We start from the raw sequence: 26,293 nt of genomic DNA, 5'->3' as shown, positions 1-26,293 counted from the left end.
GCAACTGCTCGGCCCAAGATCGCAAGAAACTGCAGAGTGTGGTGAACTCAGCCCAATGCATCACACAAGCTTGCCACCCTCCCATTGATTCTGTCTACACCTCCCGCTGCCTCAGGAAGGCAGTCAGCACTGTCAGTGACCCCTCACACCCAGGCTTTGCCCTCTTCCAGACCCTTCCATCAGGCAGAAGGTACAGAAGTCTGAAGACTCACAGATCCAGACATAGGAACAGCTTCTTCCCCACAACTACTGGACTCCTCAACGACTCTCCTGCGGACTGATCTGTTCCCCAGAACACTGTTCACAATACCCTATGCTGCTCTTGCTCATGTATTTGCTTTGTTTGGCCCCTTGTTCCGCACTGCAACCAATCACTATTTGTTGATGTACCATTTGTCAATGTACTCTGTTCATTATTCTTTTCTCTACGTACGTACTGTGTATGTTCCCTTGGCCGCAGAAAAACACTTTTCACTGTACTTCGGTACATGTGACAATAAATCAATCAATCAATCAATCAACCTGCTGTACATGACATTATCGTGACAGCACGGCAGTGCCGGGTGAATATCCCTTCGGGGGGGGTGGAGGAATGAGAGCAGGAGGTCTGGAGAGACTGCTCGCTAATGACATGCTAATGTATTAAAATTAGATTCCCAGGCTCCTGCAGCGCAATTCGCACTTCCAATTGGGGAGTTTGGGGGGGGGGGGGTGCTGAAAGTCCCAAATTTATGTTTTTCTGTTTCCTCTGGATTTTGAGCCCGTGCCGAGTTTCTCACGGGCCGAGAATGCGGGGTCAAAATTGTGTCCAGTGAGTGGGCACGAACAGGGCAGATGAAATATAATGTGGAGAAATATGAGCTAATCCATTCTGGTAGAAGGAACGGATGTGTAGAGTATTTCCAAAATGATAAGAAATTACAAAAGGGACCTGGGTGTCCTTATCCATGTCACTAAAGGCTAACATGCAGGTGCAGCAAGCTCTTGGGAAGAGTAAAGAATCCTTCCTGTTTATTTCCTTTGTTCCTATTTCTTTTATGTTGCTTTATTATTTTGGTCAGTGGTCCCGAAAGCGGAATGTGCCTTTAAGGAGGAGACTCAAAATTGCAGCAGCCTGCTTATCAGGACACTGTGGGTGGGATTCTCTCAGCCCGGAGCCGGGCCGGAGAATCCCCAAGACTGGCACAAATCCGTGTCGGCCCCTGTAGCCCTGCAGCATGATGCTTCGGGGCCGACGCGGAGAAGGGAGCCACTGTGCATGCGCGCGTTGGCGCCAGTGCCACTGCGCATGCGCAGACCCCACGGGGACCAGTTCACGCCAGGATCAGCAGCTGGAGCGGCGTGGATCGCTCCAGTGTTTCCGACGGCGTCAACACTCAGGATCAAAGAATCCCGCCCTGTATTCCCAGGTTCTGTTTTTGGAAAGGTGAAGTCATCAGATTCCTCGGCACTGAGTAGATCTTAGGAACCAGGTTTGGAGAGAGTCGGGTTGATTGGGTGGCTGGCAACCGGTGGGTTGGTCAGGGACAGTGTTCTGCCTGACAATGACCTGTGATCGTTTCCTGCATGATGTTTTCTGAGAGAACTGGGCAGAAGTGTTTAGACCTTGGAAGTGAAAGGAACAGTCTCTCTCCTAATCGTTGAAGTGATAGAACTACTTTACTGTTCTGAAAGCAGTGTGTGCCCAGCCCAGCCTTTGCCGTAAATCTGAAATGATGCTGAGTCTCAGAGAAGAAAAACGACCTTGCCAGAGAAAACCATCTTAAGCCTAGAAGGAAGAAGTATCAAAACAAAAGCTTAATTTAGGAGACACATGAACCGGAAATCATCCCAGTGCAAACATCTTTATCCTTTTTATTCATATTTTCTTTACCTTTCCACCACCCTTTCCCCTCTGTGTTGTCTGTGTGTGTGTGTGTGTGTGTGTGTGTGTGTGTGTGTGCGTGCGTGCGTGCGTGCGTGTACATATATATATATATATAGAGAGAGAGAGAGAGAGAGAGAGGGGAGCAACTTAGGAAGGGGAGGTTGGGAAAAGGGTGTTAGATAGTTAGTTATTTTCTGTCTGTTTAATTATAACACTACATAATAAAAGGTTACTGTGTTAAAGTTACAAACTTGGGTTCAGCCAAGGACCTTGGGTATTTTAAATAAAACCTAATTTTACCTTGAGGCACGATCAATTGGACAAAGATGATAGTTGAATCCAACTGAGGCTTTATTGCTATCAGATGTGTGGCCTCCCACAGCAGCTGGCGAAATGGCTGCTGGCTGGAGGACACGCATATTTATACCCCACCTCCTGGGCGGAGCCAGCAGATAGGGACTACCGGCGAACCTGTAGTACAGGTCCTACCGTACATCACCTAATACAGGTGCAACAGTGGTTTACCACACTCACCCCGTTAAAAATTGAGTCCGGCGGGGGTGGTGGATAACTATATACAACAATGAGTTATTATTTACAAGATTTGAGCAAACAAATGTCCTTTGATGTCCGGTGGACGGGTCAGAGGTTTAGCCGGTCCGGGGCCTTGATGTTCCTCTGGGAGCGCGCAGTGGTGTCGGCGATGTTGGTGCTGATCTGGTCGGTTATGACTCCGTGAGCGTGCCGAAATCCTCTTCATCGTCGGGCGTGGGCAGGGGGAGGACGGATGGTCCTGGTGGGGAGGGGGTGCTGTTGGGAGCGACGGGGGAAGGGAGGGTAGCACCGGGGGCGGAACCGGCTGGTGCCAGGTCCTGAGGGAGACAGTATCCTGGCGGCCGTCGGGGAACGCCACGTCGGCATACTGGGGGTTTGCATGGAGCAAGTGCACCCTCTCCACCAACGGGTCCGCCTTGTGGAGTCGGACGTGCTTACGGGGAAGCACGGTCCCCGGAGCTGCGAGCCAAGTCAGGAGCGACACCCCGGATGTGGACTTCCTGGGGAAGGCAAAAAAAAGTTCATGGGGTGTATTGCTAGTGGCAGTGCAGAGTAATGAGTGAATGGAGTGGAGTGCATCAGGAAGGCCTCCTGCCAGCGGGAGGCCGGGAGGTTCCTGGACTGTAGGGCCAGCTGGACGGCTCTCCATACCGTCCCATTTTCCCTTTCTACCGGTCCGTTTCCCCGGGGGTTATAGCTTGTCGTTCTGCTGGAGGTGATACCCCTGCGGAGCAGGAACTGACGCAGCTCATCACTCATGAATGAGGATCCCCTGTCACTGTGGATGTAGGTGGGGAAACCGAACAGAGCGAAGATTGTGTTGAGCGCTTTAATGACGGTGACAGATGGCATGTTGGGGCATGGGATGGCAAAGGGGAATCTGGAGTATTCATCGATCACACTGAGAAAATGTGTGACGGTCGGTGGAGGAGAGGGGGCCTTTGAAGTCCACGCTGAGGCGTTCAAAGGGGTGGGAGGCCTTCACCAGGCGTGCGTGGTCCGTCCGGTAGAAGTGCGGCTTGCACTCCGCACAGACCTGGCAGTCCCTGGTGATTGTCCTTACTTCCTCGACGGAGTAGGGCAGATTTTGTGCCTTAATGAAGTGGTACAACCGTGTGACTCCTGGGTGACAAAGGCTGTCGTGCAGGGCCCGGGGTCGGTCTATCTGTGCGCTGGCACATGTACCTCGGGATAGGGCGTCTGGTGGCTCGTTGAGCTTGCCGGGGCGATACATAATCTCGTAATTGTAGGTGGAGAGATCGATCCTCCACCTCAAGATTTTATCATTTTTGATCTTGCCCCGCTGTATGTTGTTGAACATGAAGGCTACCGACCGTTGATCAGTGAGGAGAGTGAATCTCCTGCCGGCCAGGTAATGCCTCCAATGCCGCACAGCTTCAACGAAAGCTTGGGCCTCCTTTTCGACGGATGAGTGCCGAATTTCTGAGGCATGAAGGGTGCGGGAAAAAAATGCCACGGGCCTGCCTGCCTGATTGAGGGTGGCGGCAAGAGCGACATCTGATGTGTCGCTTTCTACTTGGAAGGGCAGTGTCTCATCTACAGCGTGCATTGTGGCCTTAGCAATATCAGCTCTGATCCGGGCGAAGGCCTGTTCGGCCTCGGTGGACTGTATGAGTGGGCGGGCCTTGTCTGCATAGTTTGGGAGCCACTGAGCATAGTACGAAAAGAACCCCAGGCGGCGTTTGAGGGCCTTGGGGCAGTGGGGGAGGGGGAGCTCCATGAGGGGGCGCATGCGGTCGGGATCGGACCCAGAACTCTGTTCTGGACCACATAGCCGAGGATGGCCAAGCGGGTCGTGCAGAACACGCACTTCTCCTTGTTATAAGTGAGGTTTAGGAGAGTAGCGGTGTAAAGAAATTTAGCAAGGTTGGCGTCGTGGTCCTACTGATCATGGCCGCAGATGGTGACGTTGTCTTGGTACGGAAAGGTGGCCCGCAACCTGTACCGGTCGACCATTCGGTCCATTTCCCTTTGGAAGACCGAGACTCTGTTTGTGACGCCGAAGGGGACCCTAAGGAAGTGGTATAGGCGGCCGTCTTCCTCGAAGGTGGTGTATGGACAGTCCGATTTATGGATGGGGAGCTGGTGGTAGGCGGATTTCAGGTCTACCATTGAGAAGACCTGGTACTGCGCAATCTGGTTAACCATGTCAGATATGCGTGGGAGGGGGTACGCGTCGAGATGCGTGTACAGATTGATGGTCTGGCTGTAGTCCACGACCATTCGGTGTTTCTCCCCAGTTTTAAGTACTACCACTTGAGCTCTCCAGGGGCTGTTGCTGGCCTCGATGATGCCTTCCCGAAGCAGCCGCTGGACGTCCGACCTGATGAAGGTCTTGTCCTGGGTGCTGTACCGTCTGCTCCTGGTGGCGACGGGTTTGCAATCTGGAGTTAGATTGGCAAAGAGGGAAGGTGGGTCAACCTTTAGGGTCGCGAAGCCGCACACAGTAAGGGGTGGTAAGGGCCCGCCGAATTTCAGAGTTAGGCTCTGGAGGTTGCACTGGAAGTCCAGGCCGAGGATTAGTGCAGGGCAGAGGTTAGGGAGGACGTAGAGGTGGAAGCTGCTGAATCCTATGCCCTGGACCATGAGTGTGACCGTACAGTACCCCTGGATTGCTACGCAATGGGATCCGGAGGCCAGGGAGATTTTTTGGTTGGCGGGGTGTATTGTGAGGGAGCAACGCCTTACCGTATCCGGGTGTATGAAGCTTTCGGTGCTCCCGGATTCCGGTCCAGCAGGCAGGAGGTTACACGTCCATCGACTTTCACGCTGGTGGATGCGTTGCTCAGGTTATGCGGACGAGACTGGTCGATTGACATGGAGGCGGGTTTTGGCTGATCATCGGATAATGGGGCGGTTCGTGAGCCTGGGTCCTGGAACGCTGGTGGTGCCCATGTGCTGAGGGGTAGACAAGATGGTGGCGCCCGAAGATCTTGAGGGTTACAAAATGGCGGCACCCATGGAACGCACGTTGTGGGGGTGGAACAAGATGGCGGCGCCCATGGAACGCATGTGTTGCGCGGAGGGGTAAATGGCGGCGCACACTGGCCGCACACGGTCTGGGGGGGGGGGGGGGGTGGTGGCGTGCCCATTGTCCATGACCGAGGGGGGTGGTGGTGATAGCGGCTCCTGAACGGGCCTGGCACACCGCAGCGAAGTGGCCCTTCTTCCTGCAGGCTTTACAAAGGGCAGCGCGGGCCGGGCAGCATTGGCAGGGGTGCTTCTGTTGGCCGCAAAAATAGCATTGGGGACCCATGGGGTTCGCTGGCTGGCATGCAGCGCAGGCGTATTGGGTGGTCAGCGCCCCCGCTGGGGCAGCTGTCTGTGCGGTCCACGAAGCGTAGGAGGGGTGGGCCGCGTGGCTGGGGGTGTAGGACTGTACGTTGCGCAGGGCGACCGTCATGGAGAGAGGTAGCATTTTAGTCTCTGCGAGGTCGCGGATAGCCCCTTCTAGGAGTCGCTGGCGTATGATATCTGACCCAATTCCAGTCACAAAAGCATCCCGCATAAGGAGGTCTGAGTGTTCCGTGGCCGTAACGGCCTGACAGTCACAGTCCCGGGCTAGTGGAATTAGGGCCCGCCAGAAGTCTCCTATGGACTCACCAGGGAGTTGAGAGCGAGTGGCGAGTGCGTGCCTGGCGAAGAGCGTGTTCGTTTTCTGTGCGTAGTTGTCCTTGAGTAGAGACATGGCTGCGGCGTAGTCCTGGATTAACGGAAAGACTTTGGAGCTCAACCTGGAATATAAAATCTGAATCTTCTGAGCCTCTGGTACAGGGGTTGGTGCCGAGTTGATGTACGCCTCGAAGCAAGCTAGCCAGTGCTGGAAGTCCTTTCTGGCGTCGCTTGAGTGCGGATCCAGCTGCAGGCGATGCGGTTTGATACGAAGGTCCATCCTTAGAAACTGATCGCAATAAATTGAGGCACTATCAATTGGACAAAGATGATAGTTGAATCCAACTGAGGCTTTATTGCTATCAGATGTGTGGCCTCCCACAGCAGCTGGCGAAATGGCTGCTGGTTGGAGGACACACATATTTGTACCCCGCCTCCTGAGCGGAGCCAGCAGGCAGGGACTACCCGCGAACCTGTAGTACAGGTCCCACCGTACATCACCTAATACAGGTGCAACAGTGGTTTACCACATACCTATGTCGCGACTCCAAGTCAAGCAGGGCTGGAATTGACTGCACACCAGCCCAGGGTGTCGTGACAGAAGGGTAATGGAATGTTAACCTTTATTACAAGAGGATTTGAATACAGGAGTAGTGAGGTCTTGCTTCAATTGTAAAGGTGTTTGGTTAGACCACACCTGGAGTACTATGTGCTGTTTTGGTCCCCTTACCTCAGAAAGGGTATTATTGCCATAGAGGGAGTGTAATGAAGGTTCACCAGATTTGTTCCAGGGATAGCGGGACTGTCTTATGAAGAGAGATTGGGCAAACTGGGCCTGGATTCTCTAGAGTTGAAGAATGAGAGGTGATCTCATTAAAACCTACAAAATACTTAAAGGAATAGACAGAGTAGATGCAGGCAAGATATTTCCCGAGGCTGGGGAGTCTAGAACCAGAGGGCACAATTTCAAAATAAGGGGATGCCTCTTAGGACCGGGATGAGGGACATTTCTTTACACAGACGGTTGCGAATCTTTGGAATTCTCTACCCCAGAGGACTGTGGAAGCTCAGTCATTGAGTATGTTTAAGGTAGAGATGGATAGATTTCTGATTAACAATAATGTAAAGGGCTATGGGGATAGTGGGTGCAAAAGCGTCAAAGTGTCCAATCAGCCATGATCGTATTAAATGGTGGAGCAGGCTCGATGGGCTGAATGGCCTACTCCTGTTCCAATGTTCCTAAGGAGCTGCACTATACATTCAATGAATTCGGTAGGACCGTCCTTTATTAACTCGGAGAAGGATCAGGATTTTTCAGAAATTAGTCCACAGCAAGTACAGTACAATGTTAGTTGTTCATCCATTATTCTTCAATGGTTATATGGGATTTAAGGTACTAATCATTCAGCTGTGGAGTGTTGCCTACGTGGAGTTTTATACCTATACATTTTGTTTAGAATCAGTAGTGGGTCATTAAATCTGCTCGTGAACTGCACCACGACTGATCTGTATCTTAACCCCCATCTTACCCACTTTGGTTCTGTAACCCTTAATATTCTCATCCAACAAAATATTTTATCAATTTCGATTTTGACGGGGACTTCCGGTTGCGGTGATGCCGAGCTAGCCGCACGTTTCGGCGGCTCCAGCTCGGACGGACCTTCGGGCTCTTTTAAGAGCCCCAACGGGGAATCTTTTGACGACGCAACCCGGTGTGGGGTGTGTGAGAAGGGAGTCCCCCCCCCAACGAAGGAGGAAAAAACCGGCGGCGGCGGCTGCAGCGCGAGGAATCGTCGACCAAATGGTCAGAAAGAGAGAAGCACAAGATGGCGGCGGAGAAAGCGCAGGCGACATGGGGGCCTGAGCAGGATGAAATTGTGAGACGGTGCGTGGAGCTGCTGAAGAGGGAGGTGCTGACCCCGATGCTACAGGCAATTGAGGGGCTCAAGGAGACACTAAAGACCCAGGAGACAGAGCTCCGCGTGGTGGAGCAGAAGGTGACAGATATTGAGGACGAGATCCTGGGCCTGGCGGTTAAGACACAGACGCACGAGGCACTTCATAAAAAGTGTACTGAAAGGATCGAGGCCCTAGAAAACGGAGCGCGAAGGAAGAACCTTCGGATACTGGGTCTCCCTGAGGGTGTGGAAGGAGTGGACTGTGGAGCTTATGCAAGTACGATGCTGAGCTCACTGATGGGTGCTGAGGCCCCTACGGGCCCCTTGGAGGTGGAGTGGGCACATCGGATCCCGGCGAGAAGACCAAAAGCGGGAGAACCACCCAGGGTGATAATCGTGCGATTTTACCGCCTTAAGAATAGAGAAGAGGTCCTGAGATGGGCTAAAAAGGTGCGGAGTAGCAGATGGGAGAATGCAGTGGTACGGGTGTACCAGGATTGGAGTGCGGAGGTGGCGAGAAGGAGGGCGAGCTTTAACCGAGCCAAAGAGGTGTTGCATAAAAGGAAGGTGAAGTTCGGGATGCTGCAGCCGGCAAGACTATGGGTCACGTATCAGGAGAGACACCATTATTTCGAGACGGCGGAGGAAGCATGGACCTTTATCAAAGAGGAGAAATTGGATCGGAACTGAGGGACTGATGCTGCAGGAAATGTCATTGTTAATGTTATGGTTGAAGTCAATTGAGAAGTAAATTGGGAAGGGGGGAGACATTGGGAAATGTGGGTGAGGGGGGAAAGATGGGACATAGTTGGAGAATGGGGAAGGGGAGGGGGAGGGGAAAGGGAGCTGCGCCATAAGAGGCGGGTCAGGTAAAGGGATGTTCCCGCGCCAGAAAGAATAAGGCGGGAAGACAGGCGCAAGGGAGTTCCCCACACAGGGGGGTCGAGGAGTGAGCAGGAGTAGCCGGGGTCAGTTGAAGTCAGCTGACTTACGGAAGTAATATGGGGGGAGCAATCACGCTAGAAAGAGATCTAGTAGGGGCGGGGGGGGGGGGGGGGGGGGGGGGGGGGGACAACTGGGTTGCTGCTGCGGAGATCCAAAAGGAAATGGCTAAAGAGTGGGTGGACGGGGATGGTGTGCGACGCTGGGGGAGCGAGCGGGAGCGCGGAGGCGGGATATGGGACTGGCCTAGAGAAGGTAATGGCTAGTCGACACGGGAGGGGGGCAGGTAGCCCCCTAGTGAGGCTGATCACGTGGAACGTGAGAGGCCTGAACGGACCGATAAAAAGGGCCCGAGTGCTCGCGCATTTGAAAGGACTAAGGGCAGACGTGGTTATGCTCCAAGAGACGCACCTAAAGGTGGCGGACCAAGTTAGGTTAAGGAAAGGATGGGTGGGACAGGTGTTCCACTCAGGACTAGACGCAAAGAATAGAGGGGTGGCCATTTTGGTGGGGAAACGGGTAGCATTTGAAGCAAAGAACCTCGTAGCAGATAGCGGAGGTAGATATGTAATGGTGAGTGGCAGGCTGGAGGGAATGGAGGTCGTGTTGGTTAATGTGTATGCCCCAAACTGGGACGATGTGGGATTTATGAGACGGATGCTGGGGCGTATACCGGACCTGGAGGTAGGAAACTTGATTTTAGGAGGGGACTTTAATACGGTGCTGGACCCGGGGCTAGATAGATCCAGCTCAAGGACCGGAAGAAGGCCGGCAGCGGCCAAGGTACTTAAGGGGTTTATGGACCAAATGGGGGGAGTGGATCCATGGCGATTTCTTAGACCTAGGGCTAGGGAGTTCTCCTTCTTCTCCCATGTCCATAAAGTGTACTCCTGGATAGATTTTTTTGTTTTGGGAAGGTCGTTGATCTCTAGGGTGGAAGAAGCTGAGTACTCAGCCATAGCGGTTTCGGACCATGCCCCACATTGGGTGGACCTAGAATTAGGAGAGGAAAGGGAGCAGAGAACACTCTGGCGATTAGAGGTGGGACTGATGGCGGATGAGGGAATATGTGCAAGAGTGCAGGGGTGTATTGAGAGATACCTGGAGGTCAATGACGATGGCGAGGTCCCTGTGGGAGTGGTATGGGATGCACTAAAAACGGTGGTCAGAGGAGAGCTGATCTCCATTGGGGCCCACAAAAGGAAAACAGAGGCCAAGGAAAGGGAAAGATTACTGGGGGAGATTTTAAGGGTGGATAGGGAATTTGCAGAGACCCCGGAGGAGGACCTGTACAGGGAGAGGAGACGACTCCAGACGGAGTTTGACCTTCTGACCACCAGAAAGGCGGAGGTACTGTGGAGGAAGGCACAGGGGAGGAGGTATGCATATGGGGAAAAGGCTAGTCGCCTGTTGGCTCATCAATTGCGAAAGAGGGCAGCAGCCAGGGAGATAGGGGGAATTAGGGATGAAAGGGGAGACACTGTGCGAAGGCCAGGAAAGATGAATGAGGTGTTTAAGACCTTCTATGAGGGACTGTATAGGTCTCAACCCCCAGAGGGAGAGGAGGGGATGCGGCAGTTCCTGGACCAATTGAGGTTCCCGAAAGTGGAGGAGCAGGAGGTGGTAGGCTTGGGGGCACCGATTGGGGTGGACGAGGTTATTAAGGGACTGGGAAGCATGCAAGCAGGGAAGGCCCCGGGACCAGACGGGTTCCCGGTGGAATATTACAGAAAATATGTGGACTTGTTGGCCCCGTTGATGGTGAGGACGTTCAATGAGGCCAGGGAAGGGGGGACTCTACCCCCGACGATGTCGGAGGCGACGATATCGCTAATTTTCGATATCGTGGCGGCAATGGATGCAGAGAAGGCATTTGATAGGGTGGAGTGGGAGTATTTATGGGAAGTGTTAAGGAGGTTTGGATTCGGGAACGGGTTTATTAGCTGGGTTAGACTTCTTTATGGGGCTCCAACGGCAAGTGTAGTTACAGGTCGACAAAGATTGGAGTATTTCCGACTATATAGGGGAACAAGACAGGGATGCCCGCTGTCTCCATTGTTGTTCGCGTTGGCAATTGAACCTCTGGCCATGGCGTTGAGAGACTCCAGGAAATGGAGAGGGGTGATTAGAGGGGGAGAAGAACACGGAGTCTCGTTATACGCAGATGACCTATTGTTATACGTGTCGGACCCAGCGGGGGGGATGATAGAGGTTATGCGAATTTTGAGGGGGTTCGGGGATTTCTCGGGGTATAGGCTAAACATGGGGAAAGAGTGAATTATTTGTGATACATCCAGGGGACCAGAGTAGAGAGATAGAAGGCTTGCCTCTAAGGAAAGTGGAAAGAAACTTCCGATACCTGGGGATTCAGATCGCTAGGAGCTGGGGAACCTTGCACAGACTTAATCTGACACGGCTGGTAGAACAAATGGAGGAGGACTTCAAGAGGTGGGACATGCAGCCTCTGTCGCTGGCGGGCAGGGTGCAAGCAATCAAGATGATGGTCCTCCCGAGGTTCTTATTTGTATTTCAATGTCTCCCTATACTAATCACTAAGACCTTTTTTAATAAAATAGACAGGAGCATAACGAGCTTCGTGTGGGCAGGGAAAGTTCCGAGAGTAAGGAGGGGGTTCCTTCAGCGTAGTAGGGACAGAGGAGGATTGGCACTACCGAACTTGGGCGATTACTATTGGGCCGCCAATGTGGCAATGATACGTAAATGGATGATGGAGGGTGAGGGAGCGGCGTGGAAAAGACTGGAGAGAAAGTCCTGTAAAGGGACGAGTTTAGAGGCGCTGGTGACGGCACCGCTACCGTTCTCACCTAAAAAGTTTACCACGAATCCGGTGGTGGCGGCAACATTGAATATCTGGGGACAGTGGAGGCGACAGAGAGGGGTGCGGGGAGCCCTGGTGGGGTCCCCAATCAGGAACAACCATAGGTTCGCCCCAGGAAGAATGGATGGAGGATTTCAGAGCTGGCACCAGTTGGGAATTAGGAGGGTGGGAGATTTGTTTTTAGATGGGATTTTTGCGAGCTTGGGAGCATTGGAGGAAAAGTATGGGTTGCCCCGGGGAAATTTCTTGAGATATATGCAGGTGAGGGCGTTTACTAGACAACAGGTGAGGGAATTTCCGTTGCTCCCGACACAGGGGATTCAGGACAGAGTGCTTTCAGGGGTGTGGATCGGAGAGGGCAAGGTGTCAGAGATATACCGAAAGATGAGGGAAGAGGGGGAGGAGTCGGTGGGCGAACTAAAAGGAAAGTGGGAAGAAGAACTAGGGGAGGAGATAGAGGAGGGTATGTGGGCTGATGCCCTAAGCAGGGTAAATTCCTCTTCCTCATGCGCCAGGCTTAGCCTGATTCAATTTAAGGTGCTACATAGAGCACACATAACGGGAGCAAGATTGAGCAGGTTCTTTGGAGTGGAGGACAGATGTGGGAGGTGTGGCGGGAGCCCGGCAAACCACGCACATATGTTTTGGGCGTGCCCGGCACTGGAAGGGTATTGGAAGGGAGTGACGGGAGTGATTTTGAAGGTGGTGAAGGCCCGGGTCAAACCAGGCTGGGGGTTAGCTCTATTTGGAGTTGCGGATGAGCCGGGAGTGCAGGAGGCGAAAGAGGCCGACGTTGTGGCCTTTGCGTCCCTAGTAGCCCGGCGCAGGATCCTACTCATGTGGAAGGAGGCGAAACCCCCCGGACTGGAGGCTTGGGTAAATGATATGGCGGGGTTCATTAAATTAGAGCAGATAAAGTTTGCCCTGAGAGGGTCGGCTCAAGGATTCACCAGGCGGTGGCAGCCATTTCTCGACTACCTAGGGGAACATTAGAGGGAAGACAGATGACCGGCAGCAGCAACCCGGGGGGGGGGGGGGGGGGGGGGTGTTTAGTTTAGTTTATGTCAAAAGATAATGGGGTTTTGTTATTTGTGTATTGTTTAAAATTTCTTTATTGTTACGTTTGCTTTGTAAGAGGGGAAAAATTGTTGTTTGGAAAAAAATTTCAATAAAATATATATATATTTTTAAAATTTCGATTTTGACATTTTCAATTGACCTAGCCGGAAGAGCTTTTTGAAGGAGAGTTTCAGATTTCCATTGCCTCTCGTGAAGAGAAGCTTCCCGACGTTGCTGCGAACTTCGACTTAACATCTGGTGAAACTGCTGGGGCCTACACAAACATCTCAAAATCCATTCAAAATGTTCACATCACAAACCTCAACCTATAAAACTCAAAAGTTGTTTTCCCTTTGTGTTATGAGTAAACCAGCAGTTTATAATAATTTTCTCATTGTTCTGGTCTTACTTATATAAAAAAAAAGATCCGCTCGCATGCACTTTTAATCTCTTCTGTGAACCCCAACCGAAATTCAATCCTCAAACTCAATGTTGTTGTTTTTTCTAAAATTACTTACCAACTCTAGCGGAATGTCCATCGAGAGAGATCAGCTTCTTCCCAGCTGCTGCATCCCAGATCTGCACGTACCCCTTGTGTGTGCCCACTGCTACAAAATTCCCCTGAGTAGAGTAAAATAATGTCAACATTAAGTTATTGAGGCTGTGATCATGGAACCACCTGCAGGTTGATCAACAACAACAACTTGTATTTATACAGTGCCTTTACCATACACATCCCAAGGTGTTGCACAGAAGCATGTAGGTAGACATCCTGCTCACATGCTTCACCTATGGCACATGCGAGATGCTGTACCATATCCCTGTATGCTATCCCTGTAACTCAGCAACTCCGCCTAACCTTTTGGACACTAAGGAGCAATTTAGCAGCCCCACCTAACCCACACATCTTTGGGATTCTGGGAGGAAACCGGAGCACCCGGAAACACAGGGAGAACTTACGAACTCCACACAGACAGGGACCCATAGCTGGAATCGAACCCGGGTCCCTGGTGTTGTGAGTGCTAACCACTGTGCCACCGCACCGGCCACAAAAGAATCCTCAAAAGTAGATCAGGAACTCAGGGAGCGGGAGAAAAGGAAGTAAGTGGCATTAGGGAGATGAGAGATAGGGATAGTGTGTGCGCGTGTGGGGTGGGGGAGACTTTGAAGTGGATGCTCAGCCATGATCATACTGAATGTAAGAGCAGACTTGATGGACCGAATGGCTTACTCCTGCTCCTATGTTCCTACTTGGAGTATTTCTTCATTACACAGGACTCTGGCCCACCCACAACAGAATGGCCTAGATTACTTGGAAGCCATAACCATGGTATCTCCCACATCACCCTTGCATTTGAGCTGTCTGACTATAGATGAATAGTGAATTTGTTTTTTACATTTTTATGTTGAAGTTGTATTTTTCCACTATTTTCTCTTTAAGATTTCAAGTTTCCAGAATTTGTGGTTTTCGTTTTTTAAGAAACTCAATTCTTGTACAGTAAACCTAATTCAAAGCAACATCATATCATTTCAACTGAAAATCCCAAACCATTTCCTATCTATTCAACCATTCATTCAGTTTACTCGGTTAGCAATTAAAATGATTCAGTTAACAATTAGCATTTACACAGATTCACCATGGTACAGCCCATTCTCTCAAGCTACTGTGTAAAATATTGAATTTAACAGTATTAAAAAGGTTAACATTTTGGACACTAAGGAGCAATTTAGCAACCCCACCTAACCTGCACATCTTTGGACTGTGGGAGGAAACCCGAGCCCCCGGAAACATAGGCAGTTATTAGTAACAGCCTTTGAGGAAAAAGTGCGAAATAAATATTTGGATGGATTTGACATTACTGGGAAGATTGGTACCATTATTTTGGATCCCGTTCCAAACTCCGTGTCCAAGCTACCGACTCCACCCCTCATTTTCGTAACAGTGAGATTAGGGCAGCTCGCCCTATCACTGCTGCCTACGGTGCTGAGGACCCGGGTTCGATCACTGTCCGTGTGGAGTTCGCACATTCTCCCAGTGTCTGCGTGGGTCTCACCCCCACAACCCAAAGATGTGCACATTAGGTGGATTGGTCACGCTAAATTGCCCCTTTAATTGGAAAAATAATAATTGGGCACTCTTAAATTTATTTATTTTTAAAGTAACAGTGAGATTAAACCAGCCTTGTTGCAATCTGGTGTCAAATTTGACCCAGAGGTGAACCTCTGACCTCTTTACTTGCAATCATGATCAAGAATACCTATTTCCACCTTTCTAACATTGCCTGACTTTGACTCTGTCTCAGCTCACCAGCTGCTGGAATTCGCATACATGCCTCGTTCCCTCTAGATAGGACTATTCAATGCCCTCCTGGCTGATCATCCACATTCTACCTCACCCCACTACCTCTGCAAACTTGAGGGCATCCAAAACTGTACTGTCTGTGCCACTCGCACCAATTCTACCCCCTGTTCGTTGACCTACATTGACTCCTGGTCGAGCAACATGTTGACTTTCAAACTTCTCACCCCCGTTTTCTAATCCTGCCACAGCCTCGCCCCTCCCGATCTCTGCAATTTATTCCAGCCCCACAACCCGTCAGGATCCCTTCGCTCCTCTAATTCCAGCTGCTTGTGCATCCCTGACTTTCACCACTCCATCACTGGTGGCCGACCTTCAGATGTGTAGGCCCCAAGCTCTGGGATTCCCTCCTTAAATCTCTTTGCCTCACTAACTCGCTGTAGCGCACAATGGCTTACGAGAGACGAATAGAGATGAAGTCGATGAGGCTTTATTAAGCGTGACTTGTTCCCCGCAGTTCAGCAACAGACTGGAGCTGCGGGGAGAACTCCTGGTTCTTATACTCCGCCTTCAGGGCGGAGCTAGAGATCAACAGCCAACCAGGACCCGGGATCTGTCAGCCAATGGCATCACGGCTTCACAGTCCCACATGACCCCTAATGCATACTACCACATTCACCCCTTGTTAAAAATGAACCCGGCGGGGTGGTGCTTCGCATGGTGGTGGGGGTTTACAAGGCTGGTCCTGAGAGGAAAAAAACGTTTTGCATGTCATTACAGTGCCCTACACTTTGCCCTACACTGGGCTATGTACAGGGTTTGTGAACTATTTACAATATTCGTAAGAGGAACAGAACCTTCTCGTTATAGTCCCACAACATTCTTGTGTTACACCGATGCCACGAGTCGAGCGGGCGGTCTGGTCTTCCTTGTCGATCGCCTCAGCCCCGGTGGTGGTGCAGGTGCTTGTTCCAGCGTTGTCGTCTCCGGGAGCTTTACGGTGTCTGCTTCTGCTTCACTCCTGGTCGGACATGGGAGGAGGACCGATCCTCCCGGGAAGGGGGCGGTCGCGGGGTGCGCCGGTGGCAGGGAGGGGGTGATCGGTGTCGGGGGGGTGTGCGTGTTGCCGGCGGGCGCCAGGTCGCGCAGGGAGACCGTGTCCTGTCGGCCGTCGGGGTACGCCACGTAGGCGTATTGCGGGTTCGCGTGGAGGAGGTGAACCCTCTCGACCAACGGGTCCGACTTGTGCGCCCGCACATGTTTCCGGAGCAAGATGGGTCCTGGGGCCGCCAGCCAGGTCGGCAGCGACGTTCCAGAGGAGGACTTCCTGGGGAAGACAAGGAGGCGCTCATGAGGCGTTTGATTAGTGGTGGTACACAGCAGCGACCGGATGGAGTGGAGAGCGTCCGGGAGGACCACCTGCCACCGTGAAACTGGGAGATCCCTGGACCGTAGGGCCAGTAGGACGGTCTTCCAGACCGTGCCGTTCTCCCTCTCTACTTGCCCGTTCCCCCGGGGGTTGTAGCTGGTCGTCCTGCTCGAGGCTATACCCTTGCTGAGCAGGAACTGGCGCAGCTCGTCACTCATGAAAGAGGACCCCCTGTCGCTATGGATATATGCGGGGCAACCGAACAGTGTGAATATGGTGCTAAGGGCTTTAATAACTGTGGCCGCTGTCATGTCGGGGCAGGGGGTGGCGAAAGGGAAACGAGAGTACTCGTCCACCACGTTCAGGAAGTATGTGTTGCGGTCGGTGGAGGGGAGGGGCCCTTTGAAATCCAGACTGAGGCGTTCAAAGGGACGGGAAGCCTTGATCAGGTGCGCTCTATCCGGCCTGAAAAAGTGCGGTTTGAACTCTGCGCAGATGTGGCAGTTCCTGGTGACTGTACGGACCTCCTCCACGGAGTAGGGGAGGTTGCGGGACTTTATAAAATGGTAGAACCGAGTGCCCCCCGGGTGGCAGAGGTCCTCGTGGAGGGTTTGGAGACGGTTTATTTGTGCGTTGGCACATGTGCCGTGGGATAGGGTATCGGACGGCTCGTTCAGCTTTCCGGGACGGTACAAGATCTCGTAGTTGAAGGTGGAGAGCTCGATCCTCCACCTTAAGGTCTTGTCAGTTTTAATTTTGTCCCGCTGTGCATTATCGAACATGAAAGCTACCGACCGTTGGTCAGTGAGGAGAGTGAATCTCCTGCCGGCCAGGTAATGCCTCCAATGTCGCACAGCTTCCACTATGGCTTGGGCTTCCTTTTCCACTGAGGAGTGGCGGATTTCTGAGGCGTGGAGGGTTCGGGAGAAAAAGGCCACGGGTCTGCCCGCTTGGTTAAGGGTGGCCGCCAGAGCTACGTCGGAGGCGTCGCTCTCGACTTGGAAGGGGAGGGACTCGTCGATGGCGCGCATCGTGGCCTTTGCGATATCCGCTTTAATGCGGCTGAAGGCCTGGCGAGCCTTTGTCGACAGGGGGAAGGTAGTGGTCTGTATTAGGGGGCGGGCCTTGTCTGCGTACTGGGGGACCCACTGGGCGTAATATGAAAAGAACCCCAGGCAGCGTTTCAGGGCTTTGGAGCAGTGGGGGAGGGGAAATTCCATGAGGGGGCGCATGCGTTCGGGGTCAGGGCCTATTATCCCACTGCGCACTACATATCCCAGGATGGCTAGCCGGTTTGTGCTAAACACGCACTTGTCCTCGTTGTATGTGAGGTTCAAGGCTTTAGCGGTCTGGAGGAATTTTTGGAGGTTGGCGTCGTGGTCCTGCTGATCGTGGCCGCAGATGGTTACGTTGTCGAGATACGGGAACGTGGCCTGCAACCCGTGTTGATCAACCATTCGGTCCATCTCTCGTTGGAAGACCGAGACCCCGTTTGTGACGCCAAATGGGACCCTTAGGAAGTGGTATAGTCGCCCGTCTGCCTCGAAGGCTGTGTACTTGCGGTCACTTGGGCGGATGGGGAGCTGGTGGTAGGCGGACTTGAGGTCCACGGTAGAGAAGACCTTATATTGGGCAATCCGATTGACCATGTCGGATATGCGGGGGAGAGGGTACGTATCTAGCTGTGTGTACCTGTTGATGGTCTGGCTATAGTCTATGACCATCCTTTGCTTCTCCCCTGTCTTTACTACTTCCACCTGTGCTCTCCAGGGACTATTGCTGGCCTGGATTATGCCTTCCTTCAGCAACCGCTGGACTTCGGACCGAATAAATGTCCGGTCCTGGGCGCTGTACCGTCTGCTCCTAGTGGCGACGGGTTTGCAATCCGGGTGAGGTTTTCAAACAAGGATGGGGGTTCACTTTGAGGATTGCGAGGCCGCAGATAGTGAGTGGGGGTATTGGGCCGCCGAATTGGAATGTTAGGCTCTGCAGGTTGCACTGGAAGTCTAATCCCAGTAATGTGGGGGCGCAGAGTTGGGGAAGGACGTAGAGCCTGTAGTTTTTAAACTCCCTCCCTTGCACCGTTAGGGTCACTATGCAGAACCCTTTGATCTGTACGGAGTGGGATCCTGCAGCTAAGGAAATCTTTTGCATACTTGGGCGGATGGTCAAGAAACAGCGTCTTACCGTGTCGGGGTGGATGAAGCTTTCGGTGCTCCCGGAGTCGATCAGGCATGGTGTCTCGTGTCCGTTGATCAGCACCGTTGTTGTCGTCGTCTGGAGCGTCCGGGGCCGTGCTTGGTCCAGCGTCACCGAGGCCAGATGTGGTCGCAGTGTCTCAGCGTCTTCTTCGAACCCCGTGGAGCCGTCGATGCTGGGGTCCTTTGTTGTCGTCCAAGATGGCGGCGGGGGCGGAAAAAATGACTGCCCCCATGCATCGCACATGGCTGGGGGGTCCCAAGATGGCGGCGGGGGTGGACAAAATGGCCACCCCATGCATCGCACATGGCTGGGGGGTCACAAGATGGCGGCGCCCATCCTCCCCTCGTGGTGGCCGGGACCCAAAATGGCGGCGCCTGCGGGTCGCACATGGGGCGCTGGGGGGGGTTGGGGAGCGTTTGGGATGCGCTGGACTCTTTCTTCTCCGGGGACAGCGGCGACCCCCCGGGACCGGCACACAGCCGCGAAATGGCCCTTTTTGCCGCAGCTCTTGCAAATCGCTGCGCGGGCCGGGCAGCGCTGCCAGGGGTGTTTCGCCTGCCCGCAGAAATAGCAGCGGGCCCCCCCGGGATGACCTGGCATCTGAACCGCGCAAGCCTGTGAGGGGGGGGGGGGGTTGGTCGCGACGGGGGTCCACGGGGCCCAAGGGGCTGCTGCGCAGTCGGGGCCGTACACGCGGGCGTTTTGCGCGGCCACATCTAGGGAGGCTGCAAGGGCCCGTGCCTCTGAGAGTCCTAGCGACTCTTTTTCTAACAGTCTTTGGCGGATTTGGGGAGAGTTCATACCTGCCACAAACGCATCGCGAATTAACATGTCCGTGTGTTCAGCCGTGTTTACCGGCGGGCAGCTGCAGGCCCGTCCCAAAATTAGCAGCGCGGCGTAGAATTCGTCTAGCGATTCTCCGGGACTTTGCCGTCTCGTTGCGAGTTGGTAGCGTGCGTAGACCTGGTTCACTGGGCGAACGTAGACGCTCTTTAGTGCTGCGAACGCCGTCTGGAAATCCTCTGCGTCTTCTATGAGAGGGTAAATTTCCGGGCTTACCCTCGTGTGCAGGACCTGTAGTTTCTGGTCTTCTGTGATCCGGCCGGTGGCCGTTCGGAGGTAGCCTTCGAAACAAGCTTGCCAATGTTTAAAAACTGCTGCTGAGTTCACTGCGTGGGGGCTGATCCGCAGGCATTCCGGGGCGATCCGGAGCTCCATAGTCCTTTAAGCACGCTTAATAAATTGTAGCGCACAATGACTTACGAGAGACGAATAGAGATGAAGTCGATGAGGCTTTATTAAGCGTGACTTGTTCCCCGCAGTTCAGCAACAGACTGGAGCTGCGGGGAGAACTCCTGGTTCTTATACTCCGCCTTCAGGGCGGAGCTAGAGATCAACAGCCAACCAGGACCCGGGATCTGTCAGCCAATGGCATCACGGCTTCACAGTCCCACATGACCCCTAATGCATACTACCACACTCGCATTTCTCTTTTAACACACTTCTTAAAATCTACTTCTTTGACCAAGCATTGATCACTTGATCCAACATCTCATGTGGCTTGATGTCACATATTGTTTCAGAATGCAAAGCACCTTGGGATGTTTTATTATTTGGGCATCATATTGGGGGAGATGGTGTTGTAGTGGCAATGTCGCTGGGATAGCAATCCAGCGGTCCAGGCGAATGCTCTGGGGGCAGGAGGGCTAAATTTAAATTCAGTAACGATGACCACAAAAGCATCATTAGTTATTGTAAAATCACTAATGCCCTTTAGGTAAGAAAACTGCTATCTTTGCCTGGCCTGGCCTACATGTGACTCCAGACCCAATGCCCTCTGAAATGGCCATGCAAGCTAACCAGCTCAAGGGCAATTGGGATTGGGCAACAAATGCTGACCTTACTCGTGACACCCACATCTTATGAACTAATAAAGGGGGGGGGGGGGATGGTTTGACACCGATTTCTGATTCTCCGCCCTCTCCAAACCGGATTCGCAATGCCGTTGCCGCATTATTGGTCGGCCCACTCGCGATGCTCTGCCCCCGATGGGCCAAGATCCCGACGGCGCGGGACGGCATGCCGGCTGCGGACTGTGTTCAGCGCCGCCACACTTGGCCGAGATCCGTGCCACTGGCCGGGGGGGGGGGGGGGGGGGCGTCTGTTAAGGCTAGGGGGAGACCAGGGGGTGAGCTGTGGGGTTGCGGTTTGCGGGTTAGGTTTAGCGTACGTCTGGCGCCATGTTGTACGGCGCGACAGGTGCAGGTCGTCAACCGAGCGCAAGCACGGCCCAGGGCCTGCCCATTCTCCGGCCGTTTGCGCCGTGGGTGTTTCAGTTGGTGCCGGTGCTAGCCCCGCACCGGAATTGGTGAGGGGTCGGCACCAAATTTCCTGTTGTGAAAGACAACACTTTCTACGCTGGAGTCAGCACTTAGTCTCCAGAACGGAGAATTCAGCCTGTGGTTCGTGTTGTTGCACAATAAAATCTTAGTGATTTCACTGAATGGTTGATCAGTGAGAAAAGTAGGAATTAAATGCATCCAAAAAATGACCATGGCACCACATTACACTCACCCTCTCATTCCAACAAACAGATGTAACAGAATCACCATCTATGGAGAGGTCACACAGCCTCGTTACCTAGAAAACAAAAACAGAAAACATTACAAAATTTGCTTTCATTTTATTTGAGAAAAGGGCAGCCTTTGAACAAATTCACATTCTCCACCCCACAATTTCATTATATACAGTATAATTCAACAGGCATCAAGATCTGGGTCACTGACTTTTCAGGCCTGTGGATTATTTGGGACTCATGGTGTCTTTGCAGAATATTTGTCCCCAATGACCAGACTCCATTGTCAGGGTGGAAGCTCATCCAGTCCTATGTAGTTTAGGGTCTAATCAGCAGCCTTGTGAAGGAATCTTTCACTCACATAACTGCAATTCATTGTTTCACCAGCAATATGGGGCAGGATTCTCCGTTTCTGAGACCAAGTGTTGATGCCAGCGCAGGATTCCTGGAGTTCCTCGACAGAAAAGCTGGCACTGCACTCGACTGACTCAGCTCCTATTACGAGGCGAGCACCGGAGCCACGTGGAACACAAGCGATTCCAATGAGAAACGCTACTGGATTTGCTACTTTCACGATGGACGCTGACAAGCTGCAGCCGCATATACAGACTTCAGTCCCCACACCCAGCACCCGAGCCAACAAGATGGCAGCAAGGAGAGCGGCCCCAAGATTCATGGATGCCAAGCTGGAGACCCTCCTGGTGGAGGAGAGGAGGATGGCCCTGTACCCCGACCCGGGAAGGAGGCTGCCAGCCACCGCCGTTCGCCGTGCCTGGGCGCAGGTGGCAGTGGCCGTGAGCAACATTGTCTAGACCGGCCAGCAGTGCTGAAAGAAACAACACAACCTCCTCAGGGCGGCCAGGGTGAGTACGCAACACTGTGCCCCTGGCACCAACACCCCCGCCCCCCCCCCCCCCCCCCCCCCCCAACACACACACACCCATAACCCCATACCGGCTGCCATGGCCGAGTGCCCTGGCCACTGAGGCTAACAGCTACCCACCACCTGGGCTGCATGCGTCGGACTGTCAAACGCTGTCGTTGCGGGCAAGGAAGTGAGGCCCCGCTTAGTTGTGGTTCCCCATGACACGTGTGTCAATCCTCCCATCCTCCCCCCACCACCATCACCTCCCCACAACACCCCCCCCCCCCCCCCCACCCTCCCCTCCTCCTCCTCCTCCTCCTCACCCCTCAACCTCAACACCCCCGGCCTGCAGTCTAATCATGCATCTTGTCTTGTGTCTTGCAGAAGCAGCTCGAGATGGGCGGGTCCATCTGGCGCCCCCCGCCCCCAGCCAGTGCCATAGCCAGAGCAGCGACGAGAGCAGTTCAGACGGCACCCCTCCACCTGAGGACACCTCAGAGCTCAAGTCAGAGGATGACACAGATTTCCCATCACAGCTATCTCCAATGCCCTCCACCATCCCAGAGACCCTCCTTGGTTGGGATCCTGGGACACTCTCTGGCGCCTATCACACAGCTGATTCCCTACAGCAGGTGGACTAGCTGACATTCCGGCGGGTTTCGAGCTTCAGGAATGGACAGTCCCATCGATCATGGAGATGCAGTCGCATAGCCAGGGACTATGAGGGGTTGTCGGCGAGCATCCAGCACCTGCAGGAACGGTTGGAGAAGTCCAGCCGCAGGAAGTGATGCCGACAATGCGTGCTACCCAGGAGAAACCGCACAGGTGCGGTCCGCGGTGGAAGCATTGGGGGCGAGGGTTGCCGCTGTGGATCAGCCTGTCCAAGGCCTGGGGCATTCTGTGCAGGCGCTGGCCGAGGCCCAGGGCAGGGTTGCCCCCTCACAGGCAACCATGTACCAGAGCCACCCGGGCAGCACAGAGGCGCTCCGGAGCGTGCCCCAATCACAGCGGGTCATGGCTGGGAACATCGGTGGCATTGCCCAGGCGCTAATCCGACGTGGGGCAGACACAGAGGGAGGTGGTCCAGTCCTAAGAGGGAGTTGGCGCAGTCACTGGCTGCTGTGATACAGACCCAGAAGGTGGTGGCACAGTCGCAGCGTGATGGTGCAGCCCCAGATGGAGGTGGTCCATGTGCTTGTGGATCCTGGTCGAGATCAGAGCGAGCCTCCAGGTCTGGCGGTGCCACGTGACAGGGGAGCCTCAGGGGATGGCTCCGCTCAAACCCCCACCCTGTGAGTAGCCTGGGGGCCATCAGGTACCCCGAGGGAGGAGGAGGTGATGGGGCCTGTGCCGGTGACTCCTGCAGGCGAGGTGCCGGAACACGCAGCACTTCGGACCGGGCCAGACCAGACCGGACCCCCCCCGTTGCATCTTGTGAGCAGTGGGCGGAACAGGGCACCTGGGACATCCGAGCAGCTGTTGGACCAATCCAGGCCCGGTTACCCCAGAAGACGCCCGCCAACGTGGACCCAGGTCGCAGGGCGGGAATCACAGCAGCCTATCTCCACTCCTGCTGTACCAACTCGGGAACCACCAAGACGTAACATTAGGGCCCATAAGACCAGAAATCTAGGCACCAGTTACATTGGCACGGATGCAGGGCACAGTATAGTTATCGGGACAAGAGCACAAACCTGTATATATCGGTTTACATTAAACACCTCATGCCACTGTTACAACCTGCCTTGGTGCTCTGTCAGATGGGCGCGAGGAGTCGGTTGGTCTGGGCCGGCCCGAGAGGCGGGGGAGGAATGGACAGATGTCGTGGGTTCCCAGCGTCCCCCCCCCCCCCCCCCCCCCCCCACGGCCGACCGTCCCCATCATCATCCCAGGGATTCAATACGACCGCCTGACGGAATGGCCAGTTCGCATGCAGGGATCACCCAGGTGGACGGTGGGCAGTACTACCGTGGGCAGGAGTCAGATGTTGGCATACAATGCGGAGCACCAGAGCTCATCGCACAGCAGATCATCCTCCTCCATCCCATGGACCAGAACTGGTGTTACTGCCAACCCAGGGCCCCCACCCCGTAGTGCTGCAGGTAGTGAACCTTGAGGCGATCAGAGCGTCTCTGACACACACATCGTGTGGCCTCCCATGCCTGCCTGGGTTCCATGTCCTGCCCATCCTTGCCCTCCCCCGCATCCTCCTCATCGGACGAGGCCTGGTGTTCCTCCTCCTCCTTGGGCACAACCCATGAGCCAACCCCTCAGCCGTGGGATTGAGGGGGGGGGGGGGGGGTCAAATATGTCAGGATCGTCGAGTGTGCCCAGGGTGAAGGCGTTGTGCACACTGCCCTGGTATCGGGCGCAGGAGTACAATGCGCAGCTGATGGGCACATATCAGCTGCACATTCATCGAGTGGAACCCCTTTCGATTGTTGTGCGAGCAATCTGTCATCAGCAGGTGCCCAGTGGGGGACATGCATCCCATTGATCATCCCCTGGACCCAGGCATGCCGTCAATGGCGGTGAACCCCACTACCTGGGCATCCTGGTGGGCTCGGTCCACATTGAAGTGGATGTATTGAGTCGCCTGGGTATATAGGGTCTCCGTGACGGCGCAGATCAATGTCTGTGAGATCCCGGACAGGTCCCCACTCGGTGACTGGAAGGATCCCGTGGCGTAAAAGTTCAGGGCAATCGTCACCTTGATGTCCACCGGGAGCGGGAGCCCTCCCCTGCGGTGCCAGTGTGCCATCATTTGGCAGATATGTCGCACTGTCTCCCTGCTCAGCCGGAGTCTTCGATGGCATGCCGGGTCCGTCAGGTCCTCGAATAACAGGCGCTGCCAGTACACACGAGGCGTCATGCGGCGCCTCCTTAGCACCTCCTCAGCACCTCCTCCTCCTCCTCTTCGGCCTGTTGGGCGGCTGGCTCCCCAACCTGGGCGGCTGCCTCCTGTTCCTTTGCTGCCCGCTCCACTGCTGCACACTCCACTGCTGCAGCTTCCTCCTCGAGCAGCTCCAGCTCGTACAGCCGTAGGGCATACCCCAGGCTGCGCTGGGAGGAAGATCACCATTGCTGGTTTAATTCCAATATCCATTGACTGCAGGGGGTGAAAGGCCAACATGTTAGCATGGTGTGTATCTCCATGCCCAACCAGGTCCAACAGGCTACATGGTAGCTCTGGTTGACACTGCGGACTCTGACCCTGCATGCCCCCCCTCCTTCCCCGCACGCTGGCTCCATTGCTGCCTGGGACCGTGGGGCCTCTAGCCCTTGATGCCAGGCGTACCATTGGCTGGCACTGGCCTTGCCAGCGGTATGCTCCACGGGCCCTGCTCCGTGCACCCATAGGGGCTATGTAGGTGTTGCCCTGGGGGGGGCCACTGGCAGATGGACTGGCAGGTGGTCAGTGGGTACGCAGCAAGATGGCTGCCTTGCAGGCTGCGGTAATGGAGGTCCATGACTGAACACCTCCCCATGCCCATGCAAGATCACCCCGGCCATTCGGCCTGTCACCCCACTCCCCTGGTCCTGGCATGGCCCCGCCCACCCCAGCCGGCCCCGCCAGTGTCTAGTCCGGCAGCCACAGTCGCGCCTCTGTGTCCTATCTCCTCTCTCTCCCTCATCAGCTACAACGCCGGTTTCACGATTTTTAAAAGCACAAGTGAACTGCGCTTCGGGACCTCGGCCCATCGGAGGAATAGAATACCGGGTCAGGCCCGCGAATGAAATGCAAACTGTAATTACCGCACGTGTGTTCCAGAAAGCATTAACGCCGCTGTCATGGTAACGGAGAATTGCAATTTGGCATCAAACTGACGCCCACCAGTGATTTTGCGTTGGAATCTATTCTCCGCCCAAACGTGATTTCGCATTCAGTCAACGGAGAATCCCACCCATGGTATTTTATTACTTGGAAATAATTAAAATAATGTTTTTTTAAAAAAAAGTTCAATAATAAAATAGGACAACTCTAGGATCTAATCTCATAATTCAAACATCAAGTGCTTTCAGGAATTGAGGCAGCAGTTGCCACGGAAACTAAATCATGGAGCACAGACATCAATCCATAGAATAAGCCAAAATGGATTAAAATAAACCAATATAAAAAAAAACATATAAGCAATGCTAAATTTGTGTCCTTCCTGGACTTGCAGTAATTGTTGGATAATTTCTGAACA

General features: G+C 53.8%; 1 protein-coding gene across 3 annotated transcripts in view; it reads right to left on the bottom strand.

Moving 5' to 3' along the window:
- The window catches only part of LOC140426286 (fizzy-related protein homolog), a 130,947-nt gene that overhangs the window by 37,210 nt on the left and 67,444 nt on the right, over positions 1-26,293 (bottom strand). For all 3 annotated transcript variants that reach the window (XM_072510853.1, XM_072510855.1, XM_072510854.1), the window contains 2 exons: positions 21,238-21,303; positions 13,312-13,414 (listed from right to left, as the gene is read on the bottom strand). In XM_072510853.1, the coding sequence (XP_072366954.1) occupies positions 13,312-13,414; positions 21,238-21,303 (169 nt within the window). The remainder of the gene's footprint in view (positions 1-13,311; positions 13,415-21,237; positions 21,304-26,293) is intronic.

The sequence above is a fragment of the Scyliorhinus torazame genome, chromosome 7 (genome assembly GCF_047496885.1).
Source record: "Scyliorhinus torazame isolate Kashiwa2021f chromosome 7, sScyTor2.1, whole genome shotgun sequence".
In the NCBI taxonomy this organism is placed as follows: Eukaryota; Metazoa; Chordata; class Chondrichthyes; order Carcharhiniformes; family Scyliorhinidae; genus Scyliorhinus; species Scyliorhinus torazame.
The sequence above is the reverse complement of the archived record's forward strand: the minus strand, read 5'-3'. Positions and strand labels throughout refer to the sequence as shown.